A 21,172-nucleotide genomic window follows, 5' to 3' on the forward strand; every position below is an offset into this window, starting at 1 on the left:
TTGCCTCCTCCATGGACTGCAGCCTGCCAGGCTTCCTTGTCCTTCACTGTCTCCAGAGTTTGCTCAAACTCATGTCCATTGAGTCAGTGATGCCATCCAACCACCTCATCCTCTGTCACCACCTTTCCTCCTGCCTTTAATCTTTCCCAGCATCAGGGTCTTTTCCAGTCAGTCTGCTCTTCATGTCAGGTGGCCAGAACATTGGAGCTTCAGCATCTGTCCTTCCAGTGTATATTCAGGGTTGATTTCCTTTAGGATTGATTGGTTTGACCTCCTTGCAGTCCAAGGGACTCTAAAAGAGTCTTCTCCAGCACCACAGTCCAGAAGCGTCAATTCCTCAGGGCTTACCGTTCCTTATGGTCCAGCTCACATCTGTACATGACTAGTGTGTCGTGTCAAACCATGGCTTCAACTATATGGACCTTTGGTGGCAGAGTGATGTCTCTGTTTTTTAATATGCTGTCTAGGTTTGTCATAGCTGTTCTTCCAAGCAGCATGCTTCTTGTAACTTCATGGCTGCAGTCACTGTCCACAGTGACTTTGGAGCTCAGGAAAATAGTCTGTCACTGTTTCCATTGTTTCCCCACCTATTTGCCATGAAGTGATGGGACTGGATGCCATGATGTTAGTGTTTTGAATGTTGAGTCTTAAGCCAGCTTTTTCACTCTCCTCTTTCACTTTCATCAAGAGGCTCTTTAGTTCCTCTTTGCTTCCTGCCATAAGGGTGGGTTGTAAAGCAGCAGAGACAACTCACAGCATCAACAATGCATTTGACCCAAGAACTGCTAATGGATGTATGGTGCAGTGATGATTCAGCAAGTTTCACAAAGGAAACAAGAGCCTTGAAGTTGACAATGACCAGCTGAGAGCAATCCTTGAAGCTGATCCTCTTACAACTACGCAAGAAGTTGCCGAAGAACTCAGCGTTGACCATTCTGTGGTGGTTCAGCATTTGCAGCAAACCGGAAAGGTGGAAATGCTCATTAAGTGGGTGCTTCATGGGCTGACCACAAATCAAAAGAAGTCATCATTTTGAAGTGTCGTCTTCTCTTATTCTACTGAGCAACAACGAACCATTTCTCAGTTGGACTGTGACATGCAATGGAAAGTGGATTTTGTACGACAACTGGTGATGTCCAGCTCAGTGGTTGGACAAAGTGGAAGCCCAAAGCACTTTCCGAAACCAAACTTGTACCAAAAAAAGGTCCTGGTCACTGTCTGGTGGTCTGCTACCGGTCTGATCCTGTACAGCTTTCTGAATCCCAGTGAAACCATTACATCTGAGAAGTGTGCTCAGCAAATTGATGAGATGTGCTGAAAACTGCAGCTCCTGCAGCCGGCATTGGTCAACAGAATGGGCCCAGTTCTTCTCCATGGCAGTGCACAGCCAACACTTCAGAAGCTTAACGAACTGGGGACCAAGTTTTGCTTCATTTGCCGTATTCACCTGATCTCTCACCAATCTACTATCACTTCTTCAAGCATCTCGACCACTTTTTGCAGGCAGAGTGTTTCCACAACCGGCAGGAGGCAGAAAATGTTTTCCAAGAGTTTGTCAAATCCTGAAGCATGGATTTTTATGAGAATAAACATTTCTTGTTGGCAAAAATGTGTTGATTGTAACAGTTCCTATTTTGGTTAATAAAGATGTGTTTGAGCCTAGTTATAATGATTTAAAATTCACAGTCCAAACCATTTACTTTTGTATCACCCTAATAGCATTTATCTAGCTAATCATATGCATTATTTTTGAGCCAATAAATCTTTCTGTGTTGTTTTCCTTCTTACCTTATCCATTTTCAGAGTACTGATGAGTTGGTTTCCCAGTGTTTTCTAAAAGAGATCAGTGAGTTTTTTTAAGTATCATTATTTAGAAGTGATTTTTCATATATTTGATGTTTGAATCTGATGCAGTGTTAGTCTTTTTGCTGCCCACATCAGCTTGTCCTGGGCTGTGAGTTGTTTTCTGTGTCCTTCTGACAAGATTTTCAGTAGTCTTTGATAATTTGTTTTCTGGATAGGATGTTCTAGGCATGTCTTGTGCATTTTCTGCCTCAGACTTGCAGTTAGACATTTCCTCAAGGAGCCTGAGCTTTTTTTTTTTTTCCTTGGAAATGGTATTTAGACCACAATCTCTTTATCCTAGATTCAAACAAATGACTTTTTTTTTTTTTTTTTTGGTCTAACTGAATATAGAATACTTTCAGATTAATAGAAAACTTGAATAGATAGTGCCATATACCCCACAACCAGTTTCCCCTTGTCAAGCAAACTTTTTGTTATGGAAACATTCTAGGTGACAAAGGTAGAGAATTCTCTGTGTATCCCATACCTTGCAGTTATCAACTCGGGTCTTTTTTCATGTTGCCCAGTCGTGTCTGTCTATGACCTCATGGGCTGCAGCTTGCCAGGCCTCCCTGTCCCTCACTATCTCCCGGAGTTTGCCCAAGTTCATGTCCATTGCATGGGTGATGTCATCCAGCCATCTGATTCTCTGATGCCCTCTTCTTCTTCTGCCCTCAGTCTTTCCCAGCATCAGAGACTTTTCCAATGAGTCAGGTGACCAGAATACTGGAGCTTTCATCATCAGTCCTTCCAATGAATATTCGGGGTTGATTTTCTTTTAAGATTAACTGGTTTGATCTCCTTGCTGTCCAAGGGACTCTGAGGAGTCTTCTCCAGCACCACTGTTTGAAGACATCAATTCTTTGGTGCTCTGCCTTCTTTATGGTCCAGCTCTCACAACTGTATGTGACCACTGGGAAGACCAGAGCCTTAACTATACGGACCTTTGTAGGCAGTGTGATGTCTCTGCTTTTCAACACGCTGTCTAGGTTTGTCATAGCTTTCCTGCCAAAAGCAATTGTGTATGTCCTCATCTACTCTCCCCAAATGATTTTAACAGAAATTCCGTGTACTTTATAGAAGTTCTATCCATAAATATTTCAGTATGTGACTGTAAGGACAGAAGTCATTTTAACCAAGTAATTTATTGAATTTATCTTAAACCATTTTTATTTTCCTAGATTAAATTATATTTGGGTATTTTGAGGCTTTTGTGTCTGTACTCATAGGAAGCATTAGTGTGTTACCAAAAGATTCCTTCTCATCTGTCTTGGGAAATGACAGAATAGGTGGTATCCTGGGTCCCTATTTCATCAGGCTTTTCTCTGAAATTTTGGTTGGATGAACGGACTCACCTGCTGAAGTTTGAAATACAGTAATATTTTAAAAGTTTGTGTTTTGTGTTCAATAGTTTTTTTCTTGTTTATTAGCATGTATTTGATTTTCTGACTCTTAAGCTCTTGAATAGTTTAAGGAACAAAATTCCATTTTTCCCTTAAAGAGGTAGAGGAATTTATTTACTAAGCTGTCTTTTCTGGGCAGATAATTTTGGAAGAGCAGGACAAAGATAATACTCCTTGAATCAGATTGAGTAACATATTTTTCTAGGAAATAACTTTGTCTTTATATAACAGTATGTGCTGTTCTCTTAAAGAAATTTGCTTAGTATTTGTAGTCTTTATGTTTCTCTTCTCATTCTTAGGACTGTATTTGTTTTCTTCCCCCCTTTTCCAGACTGAATTTATAGACTTTTTGCATTTTGCTTTCTAAGTCATGTTTTCTTGTATCCTTTAATTTGTCACTCTTTTCGAGGGTGTGTTTGTTGTCGACTTTTTTTGCTTCTTGAACTGACTTCTTTATTTTAAATCTTGTACAAAAGGAAGGTATTTAGGAGATGATCCCCCAAGCGTAGACTTATTTCATAGGTTTTAAAAATGTAGTATTCTTTATTGTTTCTTTTAATAGTTGATTTTTCAGTTTTGATTTTTTTAGGTAAGTAGTTATTTTTTTATCAGTGTGTTGTAAAGAAGAGATCCACATCAAATATCTCAAGTAAAATGGGATTTAATCATAGGGATTATATGATCTCACAGGAACTGAGACCTCCTATGACTTCTGGAATTGCATCTATCTTTCTGATTTGCCGTAGTAGTTTTTCTTACAGCATCAGCTCAATCATGCCTTTGATGGATTGATGATGTATCTGATTTTTTTAATGCATCCTTACTTACAAATGCAGGTGTAGATTGTTTTAATACTGTAGCTGGAAAAGGTGATATTAATGATGTGATTTGTTAGTTTGCCTCAGCAGCTCTTCTCCTTTCCCTATGTCATAGCAGATGGAGAATCTACAGAGCTGTATTGATCTTTACCATGACATCTAACCCACTAGAGCTTCCCCAAATTCTGTGCTTTTTTGGGCTCACAGAGCACCGTCAACTTGCCTTCACTCCTATATGTAATGTTTCAGTTGTATTAAGTTCCAGCTTTACAATTTTTTAATAATTTTGACAATGAAAAAGCTTGTTTTACATTTCTAGTCTTAATTAAATGTCAGTTAACCTAGATTAGCTTTATTGAATCAAATTAGCTCTTCTTAGCAATCACATTATCTTTTTAAAAGATCAGTCATGCCGGCATAGTTCATAAATTTTCTTAAAAGTCAGTCCACAAACACTGAGAAATTTCTCTGTCGTGCACACCGCAGTTGTAACTGAAGTATTAGAGGGCAGACTGGGAAGCAGGCAGGATGGACTGGGTAAAATCCCCTTGAAAAGGAGTATTATTAAAAAGACTGACATCAGAGGTTGGTGGAAAGCAGTAGCTGAAACCCATTTTTGGTAGTGTTCATAGCAGGCTCATTTTACCTGGTGACTGCTGAAATTGGTTGAAGACAGATTTTTTTTTTTAAAAAGGCATAACTTGAAGAAGTGGGATCCAGCAGTGTTTGCCAAGAAACACATATACATAGGAGTTGACTGATTAAGCTTCTTAGGGGATATCTTAATAGTAAATGCTAAATAAAGTGAGAGTTTTGTTGTTTTAAACTAGAAATTGATTACCAGAAAGATGGTGTGACTGCCAGTGTCCTAAGTCCTGATGCCGGGACCTTCAGCTACTGATGGTTGGTGTAAAGTTTTCCACAGGACACTGTGGACTCTCAAAGCCATCATCTTTGAGCAAACACCTGCAGTATGTTATCTTGGCAACATTTTGCAGGGCAAAGGCTGCCCTGCCTCCTGTTGTTGTTTCCTTGCCCCTCTCCAAACTTGGGGGTGTCTGTTTTGCTTCACAGTACTGTAATTCTGCATTGTATCTCTTTATTCATTTTCATTTGTGTATTTACAATAGATGTTAGACCAAGTACATTAGCATTCTTTGCCAAATAAAGTTCCCATTGAAAATGAGTGTTGTGAGACCTCCCAGGAATTCTTTTTTGAGAGTCAAGCTTTAGAATGCCTTGTGGTCTGTTTTATCATTTCTGTAAAACAAATTTCCTTAAAATGAAGAGTTACCTGAAAATAAGGGTAAGGAGAGACCCCATGAATTCTGAGCTAGCTTGATTTCTTTATAAAGAATCACAGAGATCTTATATCTGTAGGACTGTCATTGCTGATTGGTTTTGTTGTTAGTGTTCTCCGAACAACTAGTTCGGAGCTGGTTGTTAGATTTACTGTTTGTGCTACTGTAGTATAAGCAGATTTCAGTTGATATATTTTTTAAGATTGAGGACTTTGGGAAAGAGGCATTTCTTGCTTGGGAGGAAACTTCCTGAAAAGCTGTCATAGTCTTTATATGCTTGAAACTGTGACTCTTAACTGGTATGCCATGAGATAGGCCAGAAATTCTTGTTTTCCATCTTTGTTGTCCTGAGCATAGGAGTTCAGTTCAGTCGCTCAGTCGTGTCCAAGTCTTTGTGTGACCCCATGGACTGCAGCAGCCAGGCTTCCCTGTCCATCACCAACTCCCAGAGCTTACTCAAACTCATGTCCATCGCATTGGTGATGCCATCCAACCATCTCATCCTCTGTCGACCGCTTCTCCTTCTGCCTTCAATTTTTCCCAGCATCAGGGTCTTTTCCAATGAGTCGCTTCTTTGCATCAGGTGGCCAAAGCATATGGGTAGGGCAAGATAAATAAAATCTTCCTTTTACCCATGGGGGAAGTGAAGCAAATTAAAATATAATGATCATGGTACTTGTGATATATGTTGCTGTTAGAGTATGATTTAGATCCATACTGTCCAGGGTGGTTGTTCCTCTCCACCTGTGGCTCCCTCAGCTCCCTCACTTAGTCCAAACTGAGATGTACTCAAGTGTGAGATCACACTGGGTATTGAAAACTTTGTATGAAAAAAGATCTTGTTGACACTTAAAAAAATAAATTATGTTTCAATTGCAACCACTTTTTACATGTTGAAATAATGCTTTTGATATATTGGATTAAATAAAGCATATGATCAAAGTAAATTTAAAATGTGTTTTAATGTGATCACCAGATAGTTTTGAATTATATATGTGGTATCTATTTCTATTGAATTGTACTGATCAAGAATATAAAGTGTTTGCTGGGATTACAACGTAATATTCTCTGATTTGTACAATTTTAAATTTGGAGACAGAGTATTTGAAGTAGAATTATGATACAGCATATACATTCAGATTACTTTGATATATTTAAATTTACTTGCATTTTGGAAAACTGGCAAGTATTCCTAACAACTGTTTTAAATACCAAGAAGAGTTTTAGCAATTGTTCTCGGGTTATCAGTGACACTTAAAAGTGCAAAACAGAGGCATTATTATGAATCACTGCCAACTGTAGTGTGGCCACTGCATACTCAGCAGATTGAATAGGCCTCCCAGGCAGCTGTAGAGTGTGCATTGCCGAGGAAGAGGGCTGGTCGGTTTCAGAAAGGGCTTTTGGACAACTCAGGTCTTAACTCCTCTTTCCGGGCAGATGATGCTTGTACGGCACAGGTGGAACTGACCCCAGTGTGGTTTACCTCTGAGTTCAGAATTGACTGACAATGACGTAAGTGGGTGGGTTTATGACGCAGTAAATGATAGGAAAAATTTACTAGGTTTGTTGAATAAATAAGGTGAAATGTGGAACAGAGCTATTTATAGTCTTCATTTTACACCATAGAGTTCTTGTTTTACACATGACAATTTCAGTCATTTCAGGAGTTCGACTGCTGAATAAAGATGATGTGATTTTTATCTTTAGTATTTTTTTTAAAAAATCCTTATTTTCTCAGTGATTAAGTGAAGTCACTCAGTCGTGTCCGACTCTTTGCGACACCATGGACTGTAGCCTACCACGCTCCTCCATCCACAGAATTTTCCAGGCAAGAGTACTGGAGTGGGTTGCCATTTCCTTCTTCAGGGGATCTTCCCAACCCAGGGATCGAACGCAGGTCTCCCGCATTGCAGGCAGACACTTTACTGTTTGAGCCACCAGGGAAACCCTGTTGTCCCTTAATATTGGAGTTGGGGTGAAAAATTTATAGGATTTTGGATTATAGTTCTGTCTTGATTTTGTAGATTTTTCCTGCTTAGCATCAGAAACTTTAGACGTACATTGTTGTAGAAACTTAAATTTTTTTGTTTAATTGGTGATAATACTGTAATAAACATTACACTGTGTATTGTACACTGTGAAAAGGAGTGTTTTCATTGGTTATAGATTTCATAGTCAGACAGTGAAGTGGTCAACAGAAACCAACAGACCATAGATTTCCAAAACTGAGAACAGCAAAACATAATTAAAACCATAATGTGAATGTGATTGCGGGGAAGGGTGGTGATGGTAGAAACAGTTTACAATTGTAAGTGATATCTGAAAATGCTGATTACTAGCACATGCCAGTTGATATTAACAGAATGTTGGAAAAATCTGATTTTACAGTATATTTTAGATAGGGTTTTTATATGTTTGGGGCTGACTGTTGGCTTATATCCTTCTTTTTTTCCTTTTAGAATATGGTTTCTAGTTTTAGGGTTTCTGAACTACAAGTGTTACTAGGCTTTGCCGGACGGAATAAAAGTGGACGTAAGCATGACCTCCTGATGAGGGCGTTGCATTTATTGAAGAGTGGCTGCAGCCCTGCGGTTCAGATTAAAATCCGAGAATTGTATAGACGCCGATACCCGCGGACTCTCGAAGGCCTTTCTGATTTATCTGCAATCAAATCACCGGTCTTCAGTTTGGATGGTGGCTCCTCACCTGTAGAACCTGACTTGGCTGTGGCTGGAATCCACGCGTTGCCTTCCACTTCAGTTACACCTCACTCTCCGTCCTCTCCTGTTGGTTCTGTGCTGCTTCAAGATACTAAACCCACGTTTGAGATGCAGCAGCCGTCTCCCCCAATCCCTCCTGTCCATCCTGATGTGCAGTTAAAAAACTTACCCTTTTACGATGTCCTTGATGTTCTCATCAAGCCCACGAGTTTAGGTAAGTGTTAGAGAAATCCGTTTCTTCTGGACAAGAGAGTAAATAAAGCAAGAGGGCTTCGACTGTTAAGTAATGAATTGCTGTTAATGTTATAAAATCAAGGCATTAAAATGCCAAATGCTTAAATGTACAGGTAAAAAGAAATACGGGCAACCATGACAAATCTGGCATAAAACTTAATTTGTTGATCAAATTTCCTTTTTACAGCTTAGAACTCTAAAAATTGCTTCAGTGTGTATACGAACAGACACAAATCGTATTTATTGCCTGGGATTGTGCCTTTTGATATTTTTGCTGTTTTTACAGAGACTTAGTTTCTGTTCAACATAGCTTTTAAAACTTTTTTTTCAAGAAATAAATCTTTTTTACTTAAATTTTTCCTAAAGTGACAGAGTTTGCCACATTTTTTAGCTTTTAGTTTAATAACCTGTGACTATGCAGAAAATGTAGTAAATTTTATATTGTTAGACATTGATACATGTGACTCCAACAAATTTTTGCCTCAATCGATGACTTCTGTGCTGTAATGGCATAATTTGCTGCTGGCTAATGAAATTATTTACAGAGGTATTTGAATTTGTTGATAAATTGTTCGGGAAATGACATTTCGTAGTTAGGCTGGGAGATCATTTTCCTGTCCATCCTAGGAAAAACACTTTTTTTGTTTCAAGTCATTTGAAAACTCTTAAATATATTAATATGCTTTTTTCATTTTGTATAGGATTATACTTGTACATCTTGGTTGAGCTAGAAGGAAATTTTGAGGTTAATGGGGTCAGTATGGCCTGATAGTAGTAGGCTCCTTATGTTGTTTTGTTTAGCACAGCTGAACCAGGCAGGTAGAATAATGTATTTTATCTCTTCATTACATTCATTCTGAAATAAGGACTCTGTATTTGTTCATGTTTTATTGTTTGTACAGTCCTGTGAGCAGAATTATTGCATCATAGAGTGAGGACTCCTGATAACATTGTGCTAGGTTAGTTTCCAGTACAACTGTGCCAGTGTGAATTCCACGAAGTGAGAGACTGTCTCTCATTGCAGTTTTTCTTCCAACTTTTATCTTGTTTAGATTTTTCATTTCTAAAATTAATAACAGGAACAAACATCTAAAATGTGTATTACCTATAACTGTGTTTCTTTTATGGTTTTACTTTCATTTTTAACTTCTTTTTTAACCAGGTTCGTTTATGTGGTTAAAATGTTTCCATAATTTATTTCTCCTTTTTTCATGGTTTTTGATTTGTATTAGTGCATATGTAGTATCGTTCACATGTTTCTTAGCAATCACTATAAAATTATTTCTTTGTGTTTGGAGAAGGATTCAGATTAGTAGTGTGTGTAGGTGACCCTGCCTCCAGGGACTCCTCAGGAATATGGCTAAAGGCAGGACTGAGAAGAAGAGGCCGTCTGGGGTCCTGGTTCCAGTGGAAGGTTGAGTGCCTGGAAGGAAGACGGCTGGAGATGGAGAGAAGATGCAGCAAGGTGTCTTCTCTGCCCCTGGCATCCGTGGGGCACCAGGCAGCGAACTCTGAAGAGGCTTCATGGAGTGCTTCGCGTTTCGTGCTTTCCTTATGTTCAGAAACAGAAATAGGAATTTGGTTACTTTTCCATGTTCTTCATGGGTTTTTCTTTCATTAACCTCAGTAAGGTTAAAGGAAGATAGTAGGCTTTTTATAAATTTTCTAAAATTTTTGTATCTTGTGTGACTTAATAATGCTAATAGTACTGGAGGCATTTTGTGTTGAAGAGTGATTAAGAAGAAAACCTGCCTTTTGCTCATAGTTTACATTAGAATGTAAGAGATACATATAACCTCGGGACTTAGAAAATAATCTTTTGCTCCTGAGTTAAAAAATTGTCAATGTATGTATTTTTCAAGAGTCCTGCTTATCATTGTTTCTGTAAACTTTATAAACTGATTTCTTGTTTTAAAACAAGGCTTAAACATTTCCTTATCCTGCTTTCCCTAAGAAGGAAAAGAAAACAATTTTCTTAATGTATATATTCTTGGATTCATAAAAGTGATCTAAAAAAGGCTAGTATCATACTGTCTAAAGCAATGCAGTGACATTCAGGAATTGCTTTTAAGTTTTAATGATTTGGTTATATCATATTGAAAATACTTGTAAAAATAAAAATTTTGGGTAAATCCGTGTATTTGGAACACTGTTATGGAGAAACCTACTTACATTTGGGAAATGAGAAGTAGAAAGCGTTATGAATTGAAAGAGATCCAAAACCATATTTCAGAGCACATATTCTTGACATCCATATTCTTGATTTAATATATAGTTGATTAAATGATTTATAAGCCATCAACATATTGTTGAGCAGGAATTAATTAACAACATGGGAAAGACTGGAAGAGCCCTCATAGGAAAAAAAAAAAACAACCGAGAAGTCAAAAAATGTTATAAAACCTCTTGGGAGCATACATTGAAACCAATAGCCTCTTAGTATTGAGGGATTCGCTGTTACAGCAAGGTACATCTGTAGATGCTAAACAAAACTGTCATGACATATACATTTTACTTAAGATACATTTTATTATATAGTTTTGCAATTTGGTATTATTAAAATTAAAATTATTTTAGCATTTAAAATGATAGACTATTGCATCTAGAAAGTGTGAGTGTATACAATAATACTATATGAATTTCCCTATAGCTGAGGTTTTACTGTAACAAATGAATTATCCCCTAATCTGAAAACAAGTTAATAAAATTTCTCCTCTCCCTTAGATAGCTATTCTCATTTGCTTTTGCTTTCACTGGAAGTATTTTTGTCTTTTGGTTTTTTTTCCTATTTTCTATTTCTTCTTTTTTTTTTTATTCTTTTGATGATGAAATCCTTTCTCGTTAAAAAAATTTGTGTATATTCAGTCTATAAAAGAATACATTAAAGACATTGTTATAAAGAATATCTATGAATGAAAACCTGTGAAACCACTACCCATTTTTTAGGAAAGGAACATTGCCAGTATCTTTGAAACCTTCTTGCCTTTTCCTCTTTGAGTTAAATCACTGTTCTGGATTTTCTGTTTCCTCTTGCTTGTTTTACCATATATGTGTGAGAAAAAGTAATGTTCAGTTAACTTGCTTTTGAAATGTATATGTGGTATACTGTGTATATATTCTTCTGTGACTAGCTCTTTTAGTTCATTCTCTTTTTAAGCATCTACATGTTGATGTGTCAAACTGTTTAATATTATGAAATACCTTCAAAATATTGAGTATTTGATTCCTTAAAGTTTCTTCACTTTTTCAGTTTACCAAAGTAATTTATGCTAGTAATTGATAACTTCAGACATGAAAGCATAACAGAAAGGAAAAGTCCCTCGTAGCCACAGTTATTACACAGCTAGAGTCATTATCAGTAATTAACTGTTTCTCTGGCATATTATGTCATCTTCTTTCTCATTTAAAAAAATTCTCACTTTTCTTTGTTAAAAATGCCCTTTCTTACCACAGAGCCACTGTGCCACTTTTCTGTGGAGGGACAAGGGCATTATTCTACTTGAATCGACAGTGAAAAGCACCTTCTGGAGTTCTGTGCTGTGACAGTCTTAACTGTATCTATTAGAAATAAATGATGCATCTGTAGATGATGGTAGGTCTGTTATCCTGTAGATGTACCACAGCTGAACCAGTGTTCTGTTGATGTACGTTTTCAGTTGTTATTTATTTTCGTGTATAACATGTCTTGGGGCACTATTCTTGCAGTCTTACAGCCATTGCTGTTGTGAGCATTTTTGCATATGTTTCTGAATACTCGCACTGCATATTCACAAAGGGTAAATGCCTTGATGTGAATTTGTTGGGTCAGGGGGTGTGATTATGTACTATTTTGATATTCAGCTTTTGTAGAGAAGTTTGGCAGTTGCTTCAAAAGCATTGTACCAGTTTCTACTTCCAATAATGTATGAATGTGTTATTTTCCTTATACCTTATTAGCATTGTATTGTTGGTCTTTTAATCTTTGTAATCTGGTAGGTGACAGAGTAATAAAGGTCAGTATCTTTCCATAGTATTAAATTTCTGAATATTAGGAAATACTCATTAAGCCTCTGGGTACAGTTAACAGTTAATGAACTTCCCTGATGGCTCAGTGGTAAAGAATCTGCCTACAATGCAGGAGACGTGGCAGGAGCCGTTGGTTTGATCCCTGGATCTGGACAATACCCCGGCGAAGGGAATGAAAACCCACTCTAGTATTCTTGCTTGGGAAATCCTATGGCAGAGAAGCCTGATAGACTACAGTTCAAGAGGTTGCAAAACAGTTGGACACAACTTGGCAACTAAACAACAACAATAACAGTGATATGCGCATTAATGTAAAGCCATTAAAATATAATCTCATAACAAGGGCGTAATGAGGGTTTATTTGGATATGGTTATGTAGCCTAATTGTAGAGAAGTCAGAAGTATGGCGTGGGCTTTAGGAATTTTACCATTTAATTGGAGAGAATGTTAAGGTGACGGGAAAGTAGCAAGCAGTTTATATGCTTGTATGATGAAACCCTATAATTTGTGAACCTAAAGCTTAAGTATTGTATTGGTCTAATGAATGGGAAAGTTAATCTAGACTGCTTGGGAAAGTTAATCAAGACTTCTTGGAGTAAGAGTGGTGACTTGAGGGAGCTTTGAAGGATGAATGTGCCTGCTCTGAATCGGTGAAGTTTATGGGAGAGTAGACATCAAGAAAAGAGAGATCGGAGTAGTCAAAGGAGTAGAAATAAAAATGGCACAGTTCTGAGACCTGATAGTGAAGAAACTGCTTTGACTAGAGCAGGACTTAGGGAGACATTGCAGTTGTAGGTTTGCTAGGAACGACATTGTCATGGAGGTGTCCTTATAAATAAGGCACTGTGAACGTGGTTCATTCAGAGATAAGGTGCTCTTAGCATTTTTCAGCAGGGGAACGATGATGAAGAGGTTTTATGAAGGATGACCAGCTCTGCATTTCTGTTCAGCAGGGAGGCAGGGCTGCCCCTTCACTTGTACAAAGTGATTCTAGGTTTTGGGGAGGACGGTGGTAGTGAAAATAGGAGGCAGTTGATAAGAAAATTAAAAAAGCAAATCAAAACAACAGAACCTAATGAGGCACTGGTTACAGGGGTGAAGATGGAGGACTAAAGAGAAGGAAAAGAGTGATTTCTGTGATTGAACAATTGGTAACAAGTCTCCTCACTCAATTCTGAATTAAAACCACTGTTTTACAGGAAGCATGAATACTCAGCACTCTGCCCTCCCCAAATGATCTTTGTAGCTGATGTATTTATAGAGTGAAAAGTATTTTAGTATTAAATATCACTGATGATAATTAATATGACTTTTTGTAAAGATAAAATTTAGGTGATTCAAATTTGCTCTATTCTGTTTAAATCTCATAAAATTTGAAAAATTTTGGTGTGTGCATAGGAGGATTATTTTAAAATGTTCTCATAAAGCAATCTTTAGTGATAATTGTAACTGATTGATTATTGGAATTTAGATGTGTATTCAGTCAAGTGTTCATTGAAGGCATTCATTGCTTAAATGAGTACTAGAACAAAATTGAATAATGGGTCAGTGTAAAACTATGAAAAGTTCTTTGTGAAGAAAATACATGTCAATTTTTAAAAATGCACTTCTGAAGAATGACTTCATTAGATAATCTTTTTTAACTATATAATCTTCTGTATGCTGAAAATTATTTATGTCTTAATAACTCTCCCAACTTAGAAGTTTCAGAGTTTTAAATTTTCTCTTAAATGAATGCTCTGTGTATGTAATTGAGTACAAAGTGTTGAAAGCAAAACACAACAAAGAAAGAAACAAAACAAACAAAAACTCCTGAGTCTTGACTAGAGTTCTCCTGGGGAGAGTTTTTTTTTTACTTCCCCAGACTTTTCATTGGAAGATACTGTAGTCAAGGATGAAATGTAATAATTTTGAAGGGTTGTGTTATATTTTGATTAGAATATTACAATAAAGAATGGTAAATGTTTAAAGTTGAACCTGCTTTAGAGTGACCTTACTTTCATGATTCCAAGGTGCATGTAACTCAGTACTTTATTTTGGTGTATTTTAACAATAAAAATTTCAAAATTTGGCAGAGTCTTTATCAGAAGTGCCTGGTTATTGTAGGTTTTTCTATTATTGAATTTGTTATTGGAATACTACCTTTCTTTTTTTTCCTCCCCAGTTCAAAGCAGTATTCAGCGGTTTCAAGAGAAGTTTTTTATTTTTGCTCTGACACCTCAGCAAGTTAGAGAGATATGCATATCCAGGTAAGAGGAGTTTGGAATGTGTTTTCTGGATGTTGGTGTCTTAGTCTGCTCTGCCTGCTATAGTAGAGTACCACAGATGGGATGGCTTAAACAACAGAAATTTTTCTTCTCACATTTCAGGGGACTTGAAGTCCAAAAGTAATTGACAGGTTTCATTTCTTCTGAGGCCTCTCTCCTTGGCTTGCGTTGCAGGTGGCTGCCTTCTTGCTGTGGCCTTTTCCCATGGCCTTTCCTCTGTGTGCCTGTGTACTCCTGGTGTGTCTTCCTCTTCTTATGAGGACAGTAGTCCTGGTGGGTTAAGGCTCCACCCTTGGAACCTCATTTAACCTTAATGACCTCTTTAAAGCCCCGACTTCACAGTCACTTTGGGAGTTAGGACTTCAGCATATGAATTTTGGGGGGACACAGTTCCGTCCATAACAATTGAGCCATTTCTCTTTAAGTAAGCATAGTATACTTTGACTTAGGTTAGGCAGATATTTAATAAATACTCTGGAACCAGACATCTTGGAGTGTGAAGTCAAGTGGGCCTTCGGAAACATCACTACTAACAAAGCTAGTGGAGGTGATGAAATTCCAGTGAGCTATTTCAAATCCTAAAAGGTGATGCTGTTAAAGTGCCACACTCAGTATGCCAGCAAATTTGAAAAACTCAGAAGTAGCCACAGAATTGAAAAAAGTCAGTTTTTATTCCAGTCCCAAAGAAGGGCAATGCCAAAGAATGTTCAAACTGCTGCACAGTTGCACTCATTTCACATACTCAACATCCTTCAAGTAAGGCTTCAGCAGTATATGAAACCAGAACTTCCAGATGTACAAGCTGGATTTACAAAAAGCAAAGGAACCAAAGATCAAATTGCCAACATTCGTTGGATCATGGAAAAAGCAGGCGAATTCTGGAAAAACATCTGCTTCATTGACTACACTAAAGTTTTTGAATGTGAGATCACAACAAACTGTGGAAAATCATTAAAAGAGATGGGGATACCAGGCCACCTTACCTGCCTCCGGAGAAACCTGTATGCAGCTCAAGAAGCAACAGTTAGAACCAGACATGGGACAACAGATTTGTTCCAAATTGGGAAAGGAATATGACAAGGCTGTATATAGTCACCCTGGTTATTTAACTTATATGCATACATCATGTGAAATTTCAGGCTGGATGAAGCACAAGCTGGAATCAAGATTGCCAGGAGAAATATCAGTAACCTCAGATATGCAGATGACACCACCCTTATGGCAGAAAGTGTAGAGGAATTAAAGAGCCTCTTGATGAAAGTGAAAGAGGAGAGTGAAAAAGCTGGCTTAAAACTCAGCATTCAGAAAATGAAGATCATGGCATGTGGTCCCATCACTTCATGGCAAACAGATGGGGAAACAATGGAAACAGTGACAGACTTTATTTTGGGGGGCTCCAAAATCACTGCAGATGGTGACTGCAGCCATGAAATTAAAAGTTGCTTGCTCCTTGGAAGAAAAGCAGTGACAAACCTAGACAGCATATTAAAATGCAGAAACATTATTTTGCTGACAAAGGTCTGTCTAGTCAAAGGTATGGTTTTTCCAGTAGTTATGTACATATGTTGGAGCTGGACAATAAAATAGGCTGAGCACCAAAGAATTGATGCTTTCAAACTGTGGTCATGAAGAAGACTCTTGAGAGTCCCTTGGACTGCAAGGAGATCCAACCAGTCCATGCTAAAGGGAATCAGCCCGGAATATTCATTGGAAGGAAGGAAGGACTGATGCTGAAGCTGAAGCTCCAATACTTTGGCGACTTGATGCGAAGAGCCGATACATTGGAAAAGACCCTGATGCTGGGAAAGATTGAAGGTAGGAGGAGAAGGGGACAACAGAGGATGAGATGGTTGGATGGCATCACCAACTTAGTGAACATGAATTTGAGCAAACTCTGGGAGATGGTGAAGGACAGGGAAGTCTGGTGTGCTGCTGTCCATGGGGTCACAAAGAGTTGGACATGACTGAATGACTGAACAACAATTAGAAAAACATTTTAATTTTTGAATAAAACCCCTTTGAATTACTTTTTGTCACTTCTGGCAGTAATTTTTTTTTTAATGAAAATTTAATTCCAAATATAGCAACATAAAAAAGAATTGTGTTAACAGCCCTAAAGATAGAATGACATAAAGTTCATCACCCAGATGCTTTTTTATAGTAAATGTGGACATTAATAATTTTTCTGGGATAAGAACATAAACTAGAGGACCATTCTGAGGTATGTGGTTACCTGGGCCAAAAAAGTTAGCAGAAATCTGAAAACAATTATGAAAAGTACTCTGAGCTTTGCCATTTCAAAAAATAGGATAAACTTAAACACCTTTATTAAGAGCAATGAACTAAAAACAGGAAAGAAAAGGAAATCTGTACTATATACTTTTCCAATTAAATAGTCATCTTTGGTGTTAATACGTTATTTATAAGACTTTAAAAAGATTTAAATGATATTCTGGAATTGTAGAGTTAAAATTTGGAACCCAGAATTGAGCAAATGAGAGATCTTTTTGCATCCTTTCAGCTCTTCTTTAGAACACTTATCTTCTGTGAGATGTTAATACAAGTTTTTAAAAAATAAAAGTCCTGCAGTTAAGTTTTGGAAATTCTATATTCAAGGTAGTTTCAAAAGTTCTTCAAGTCAGACTTTTCAGTCTTTCTTATGTTAATGTGCCTTCTCAATCTCCTAAAACGGATCAGAATTTATGGATTTCTCTTAAACACCCTAACATCTTGAAGATGAACACAATGTCCGGTGGAATAGTATGGGATACAACTTTAGATTCTTTCACTGATCACATCACTGCTCTCAACAAAGCCTCAGAATAATTTTATACCTTGACTTGGTAAAATTTGAGCTCCCCAGAAGGGAAAAAGACCAAACATTGAACAGTAAAAGAGAAAAAAGGGGACAGTACTAAGGATTAGTCCAAAAGACCCAATATCCAAATAATAGGGGTTTTGGAAAATTCAGAGAAGGAAATTATCAAAGAAGTAAAATGAATGTATATGTTCACTGGTGGCAAGAGATTGCAGGAAATTTTTATATTGGAAGTACTTTCAAACTTGGGAGTACTAATAAACCAACTGAGAAATGAATGGGGTAAATTAAAAGTTATATTTTATATCCCAAGCCACATCATTATTATTTAGTATTGTTTGTTATTCACTGATGATCCCTTGTTTGAGAACATTTACTAAGGATTCATTAGCTACAAAGCATTATATTATATGGTATGTCTCCTTTCCGCAAGTTGCAATCTAGTTAATGAACTGGCTTATATACATAAAATGATTGTTGGCATTACAGGGTGTCACATGGAAAACACCAATGCAGTAATGACAAATAAGAGCTGATTTATAGATGGAGGAGATAGCCTTTGATGGAGGGAGATTATTTAATCACTAGGTTTCCAGATACATTTTTAAGTGAACAAATCAAAGCATGGAATTTGAATAATATGTACTATTAGTTAGCCTTAAAAAGGGCCTCCCTGGTTGCTCAGCTGGTAAAGAATCCGCCTGCAGTGCAGGAAAATGAAAGTGAAGTCGCTCAGTCATGTCCGACTGTTTGCGATCCCATGGATCCTCCATCCATGGAACTTTCCAGGCCAGAATACTGGAGTGGGCTGCCATTTTCTTCTCCAGGGGATCGTCCCAACCCAGAGATCCAACCAGGGTCTCCAGCATTGCAGGCAGACGATTTTACCGTCCGAGGCCCCAGGGCAGCCCTACCTCAGTTCGGTTCCTGGGTGGGGAAGATCCCCGGAGGAGGAAATGGGAACCCACTCCATATTCTTGTGTGGAGAACCCCATGGACAGAGGAGCCTGGTGGGCTGCAGTCCATGGGGTCGCAAGGAGTCAGACACGACTGAGTGACTGAGCACACACACTGTCTTAAAAAGGCGTGTGTGTAACTTGCTTAAGTCTACAGCATATGTCTGGACAAATGTGGTAAGTTGCCTCTGGAGGGGGGAATCAGGTGGCCGTGGTCCAAGTTGAGGGAATTTTTTCACTTTATATCTTTTTTAGTCTCTTTTTGAAGTTTGAACTATGTGAATGTTATTAATTAGTCAAAAATGAATGACTAATTAATTTCAATAAAAATTTTTAATCATGGATGTCTCTGGGATGGATGGTAGTGATGGTATAGTATAAATGTACTTAAAGCCACAAAACTATACACTTTAAGATGGTTAACATGATAAATCTTACCTTAGGAATATTTACCCGCAAAAAAATTTTAAAAATACTAACTGTAATAGGCTATTAGTGATCCTCCCAACAAAAAAGACAAAAGACACCCATGTTGTCCCTGCAAGCTCCAACCTTTACAGAGTTGGCTAATCAAATAGTAAAAAAAAATTTCCTGAGAAGTGGGAGTAATAGCTTGGTACTCATTACCTGGCTTTAATAATTATCAACATTTTGGAATCTGTATGTGACCACTCCTCAACTTTTTTTCCTGAAATATTTTAAAACCCATCTCAGACATCATGTAGTTTCACCCAAAAATACTTCAAGATACATCTCTTATTAATTTTTAACATAATTACACTAAAAATGATTCACATTAAACAATGTCTAATCTGTATTCAGATTTTCAGGGTTGTTTTCAGTATTGAAATATGGCCTGTGTATTATTTTGATTTTTATGTCTCACACAATTAAAAAACTTTTTACTTTAAGCTAATTATAGGTTTATAGAAGAGTTGTGAAAGTAGTAGAAAATACTCTTCATCGAGTTCCCTTAATATTAACATGTTTCATAGTTATAAGTGGAAGTTATCAAAACCAAGAAATTAACCTTGGTGCAATACTGTTAACTATAGACCTTATTCAGATTTTATCAGTTTTTCTGCTAATTAATCTCTATTCCCGGGTTCATTCCAGAATCCCAAATCACATAGAATAGATGTATCACTGATGTCTTTCAATCTGTGATGGTTTCTTAGATTTTCCCTCATGTTTCATAACTTTTGATACTTCTGTTGAGTCTGGTCAGAAATTTTGTAGAATATTTCTTGGTTTGGTTTTATCTGGTGTCTTTTCATGATTAGATTCAGGTTATGCATTTTTGGCAAGAGTTACTAATATATGCCCTTCTCAGTGTATTGTAACAGGGGATTCATAATAGTGATGCATACTATATTTGGTCATGTTAATTTTGATCACTTGAGTAAGGTACTGTTCACCAGATTTCTGCACTGTGAAGTTGCTGGGTTTTTTTTTTTTTTCCCTTTAATAAATATCTGGGGGAGATATTTTGAGATTAAGCACATATTCTGTTTATCTTCAACTTTTTGCCACCAATTTAGCATTCACTTATGAATCTTGGGAGAAGGCAGTGGCACCCCACTCCAGTACTCTTGCCTGAAAAATCCCATGGACGGAGGAGCCTGGTAGGCTACAGTCCGTAGGGTCGTGAAGAGTCAGACATGACTGAGCGACTTCACTTTCACTTTTCACTTTTATGCATTGGAGAAGGAAATGGCAGCCCACTCCAGTGTTCTTGCCTGGAGAATCCCAGGGACAGGGTCGCACAGAGTCGGACACGACTGAAGTGACACAAGCCCCAGTTGTGGGAAGGATAAATTCTCTGAGGAGCTCTGATTCTACCCTTATTGTACTTTCTACCACTTAATTTGAAAAAGAGTGGTTTATTTGACTCTGTTAGCATATTACACATTCTGGATTTGAATAATTATGCTTCTTATGGTATCATATAACTTCTATCCCTATGGTTCTCAAATTTCGTTGTGTATTAGAATCAACTGGGGAGCTTTTAAGATTCCAGATACCCAGATTTATTTCATACCAATTAAATTTGAATCTCTTTGAAAATAGAACCCAACAGCAGTAGTTTTTAAAGCTCCCCAGGCGTTTCCAGTTTGCAGCAAATTTGAAAACTGCATCCATCCCCTCCCCTTTGCCTATAATGGCGATAAGGTCTAAACCAGAGGCTTGAAAACATTCAGGTTTGGGTTGTTTTTTTTCTGTTACCTCTTGTGAAGATTGATCAGGGACTTCAGCTCTGTTTCTGGCTGTACACTGCCCCTTCCATTGGGTGCCACTGTTTCTGCAATCATGCTGTCTCAGTATCTCATCGTGCCATTTCTTGCATGTTCCCAAAATCAAGGTGTGATTCTCTCCTCGCTGCTCTGTGATAGTATCCATGAATGTGCTTTTTTCTTTTCTTTCTTAAATTAGCTGGCTTCAAAGAGGTTTTTGCTTAGTTTGTTTCCTCCTGTTGCCTGTTCCGTTAATGGTGTGGGATCTGCCTGAAGAGAGGCCTCTTTATATTATCCCACATTTCATCTGCCAGGTCCTTGCAGTTTGCTACTCTGTTCATCCTTCTTTTGTGTGTCTTTCAGGATTTAAAACTTGAAGCAACTCTACCCTTCGGAAGCTAGCATGGTCTTTAGAGTTCATACTGATTGAAATGTGAATTCTGGCTTAACCACTTAAGTCTATATACCCCTGGGTAGGTTACTAAAGCCCACTGTATCTTAATTTACCTAGCATGTAAAGTTGAAGAAGTAATCACCTCACTCAGTGATTGGTGGCTGAACGCCATAACCG

The 21,172-nt window shown here is 37.6% G+C and overlaps 1 protein-coding gene across 9 annotated transcripts in view; it reads left to right on the top strand.

The window, feature by feature from the left end:
• PIAS2 (protein inhibitor of activated STAT 2) overlaps positions 1-21,172 on the top strand; it is a 109,370-nt gene that overhangs the window by 25,590 nt on the left and 62,608 nt on the right. For all 9 annotated transcript variants that reach the window (XM_070452605.1, XM_070452603.1, XM_070452604.1 and 6 more), the window contains 2 exons: positions 7,827-8,301; positions 14,491-14,575. In XM_070452605.1, coding sequence (XP_070308706.1) covers positions 7,830-8,301; positions 14,491-14,575 — 557 coding nt within the window. In that variant the 5' untranslated portion in view covers positions 7,827-7,829. The remainder of the gene's footprint in view (positions 1-7,826; positions 8,302-14,490; positions 14,576-21,172) is intronic.

This window comes from Odocoileus virginianus, chromosome 22, assembly GCF_023699985.2.
Source record: "Odocoileus virginianus isolate 20LAN1187 ecotype Illinois chromosome 22, Ovbor_1.2, whole genome shotgun sequence".
Classification (NCBI taxonomy): domain Eukaryota; kingdom Metazoa; phylum Chordata; class Mammalia; order Artiodactyla; family Cervidae; genus Odocoileus; species Odocoileus virginianus.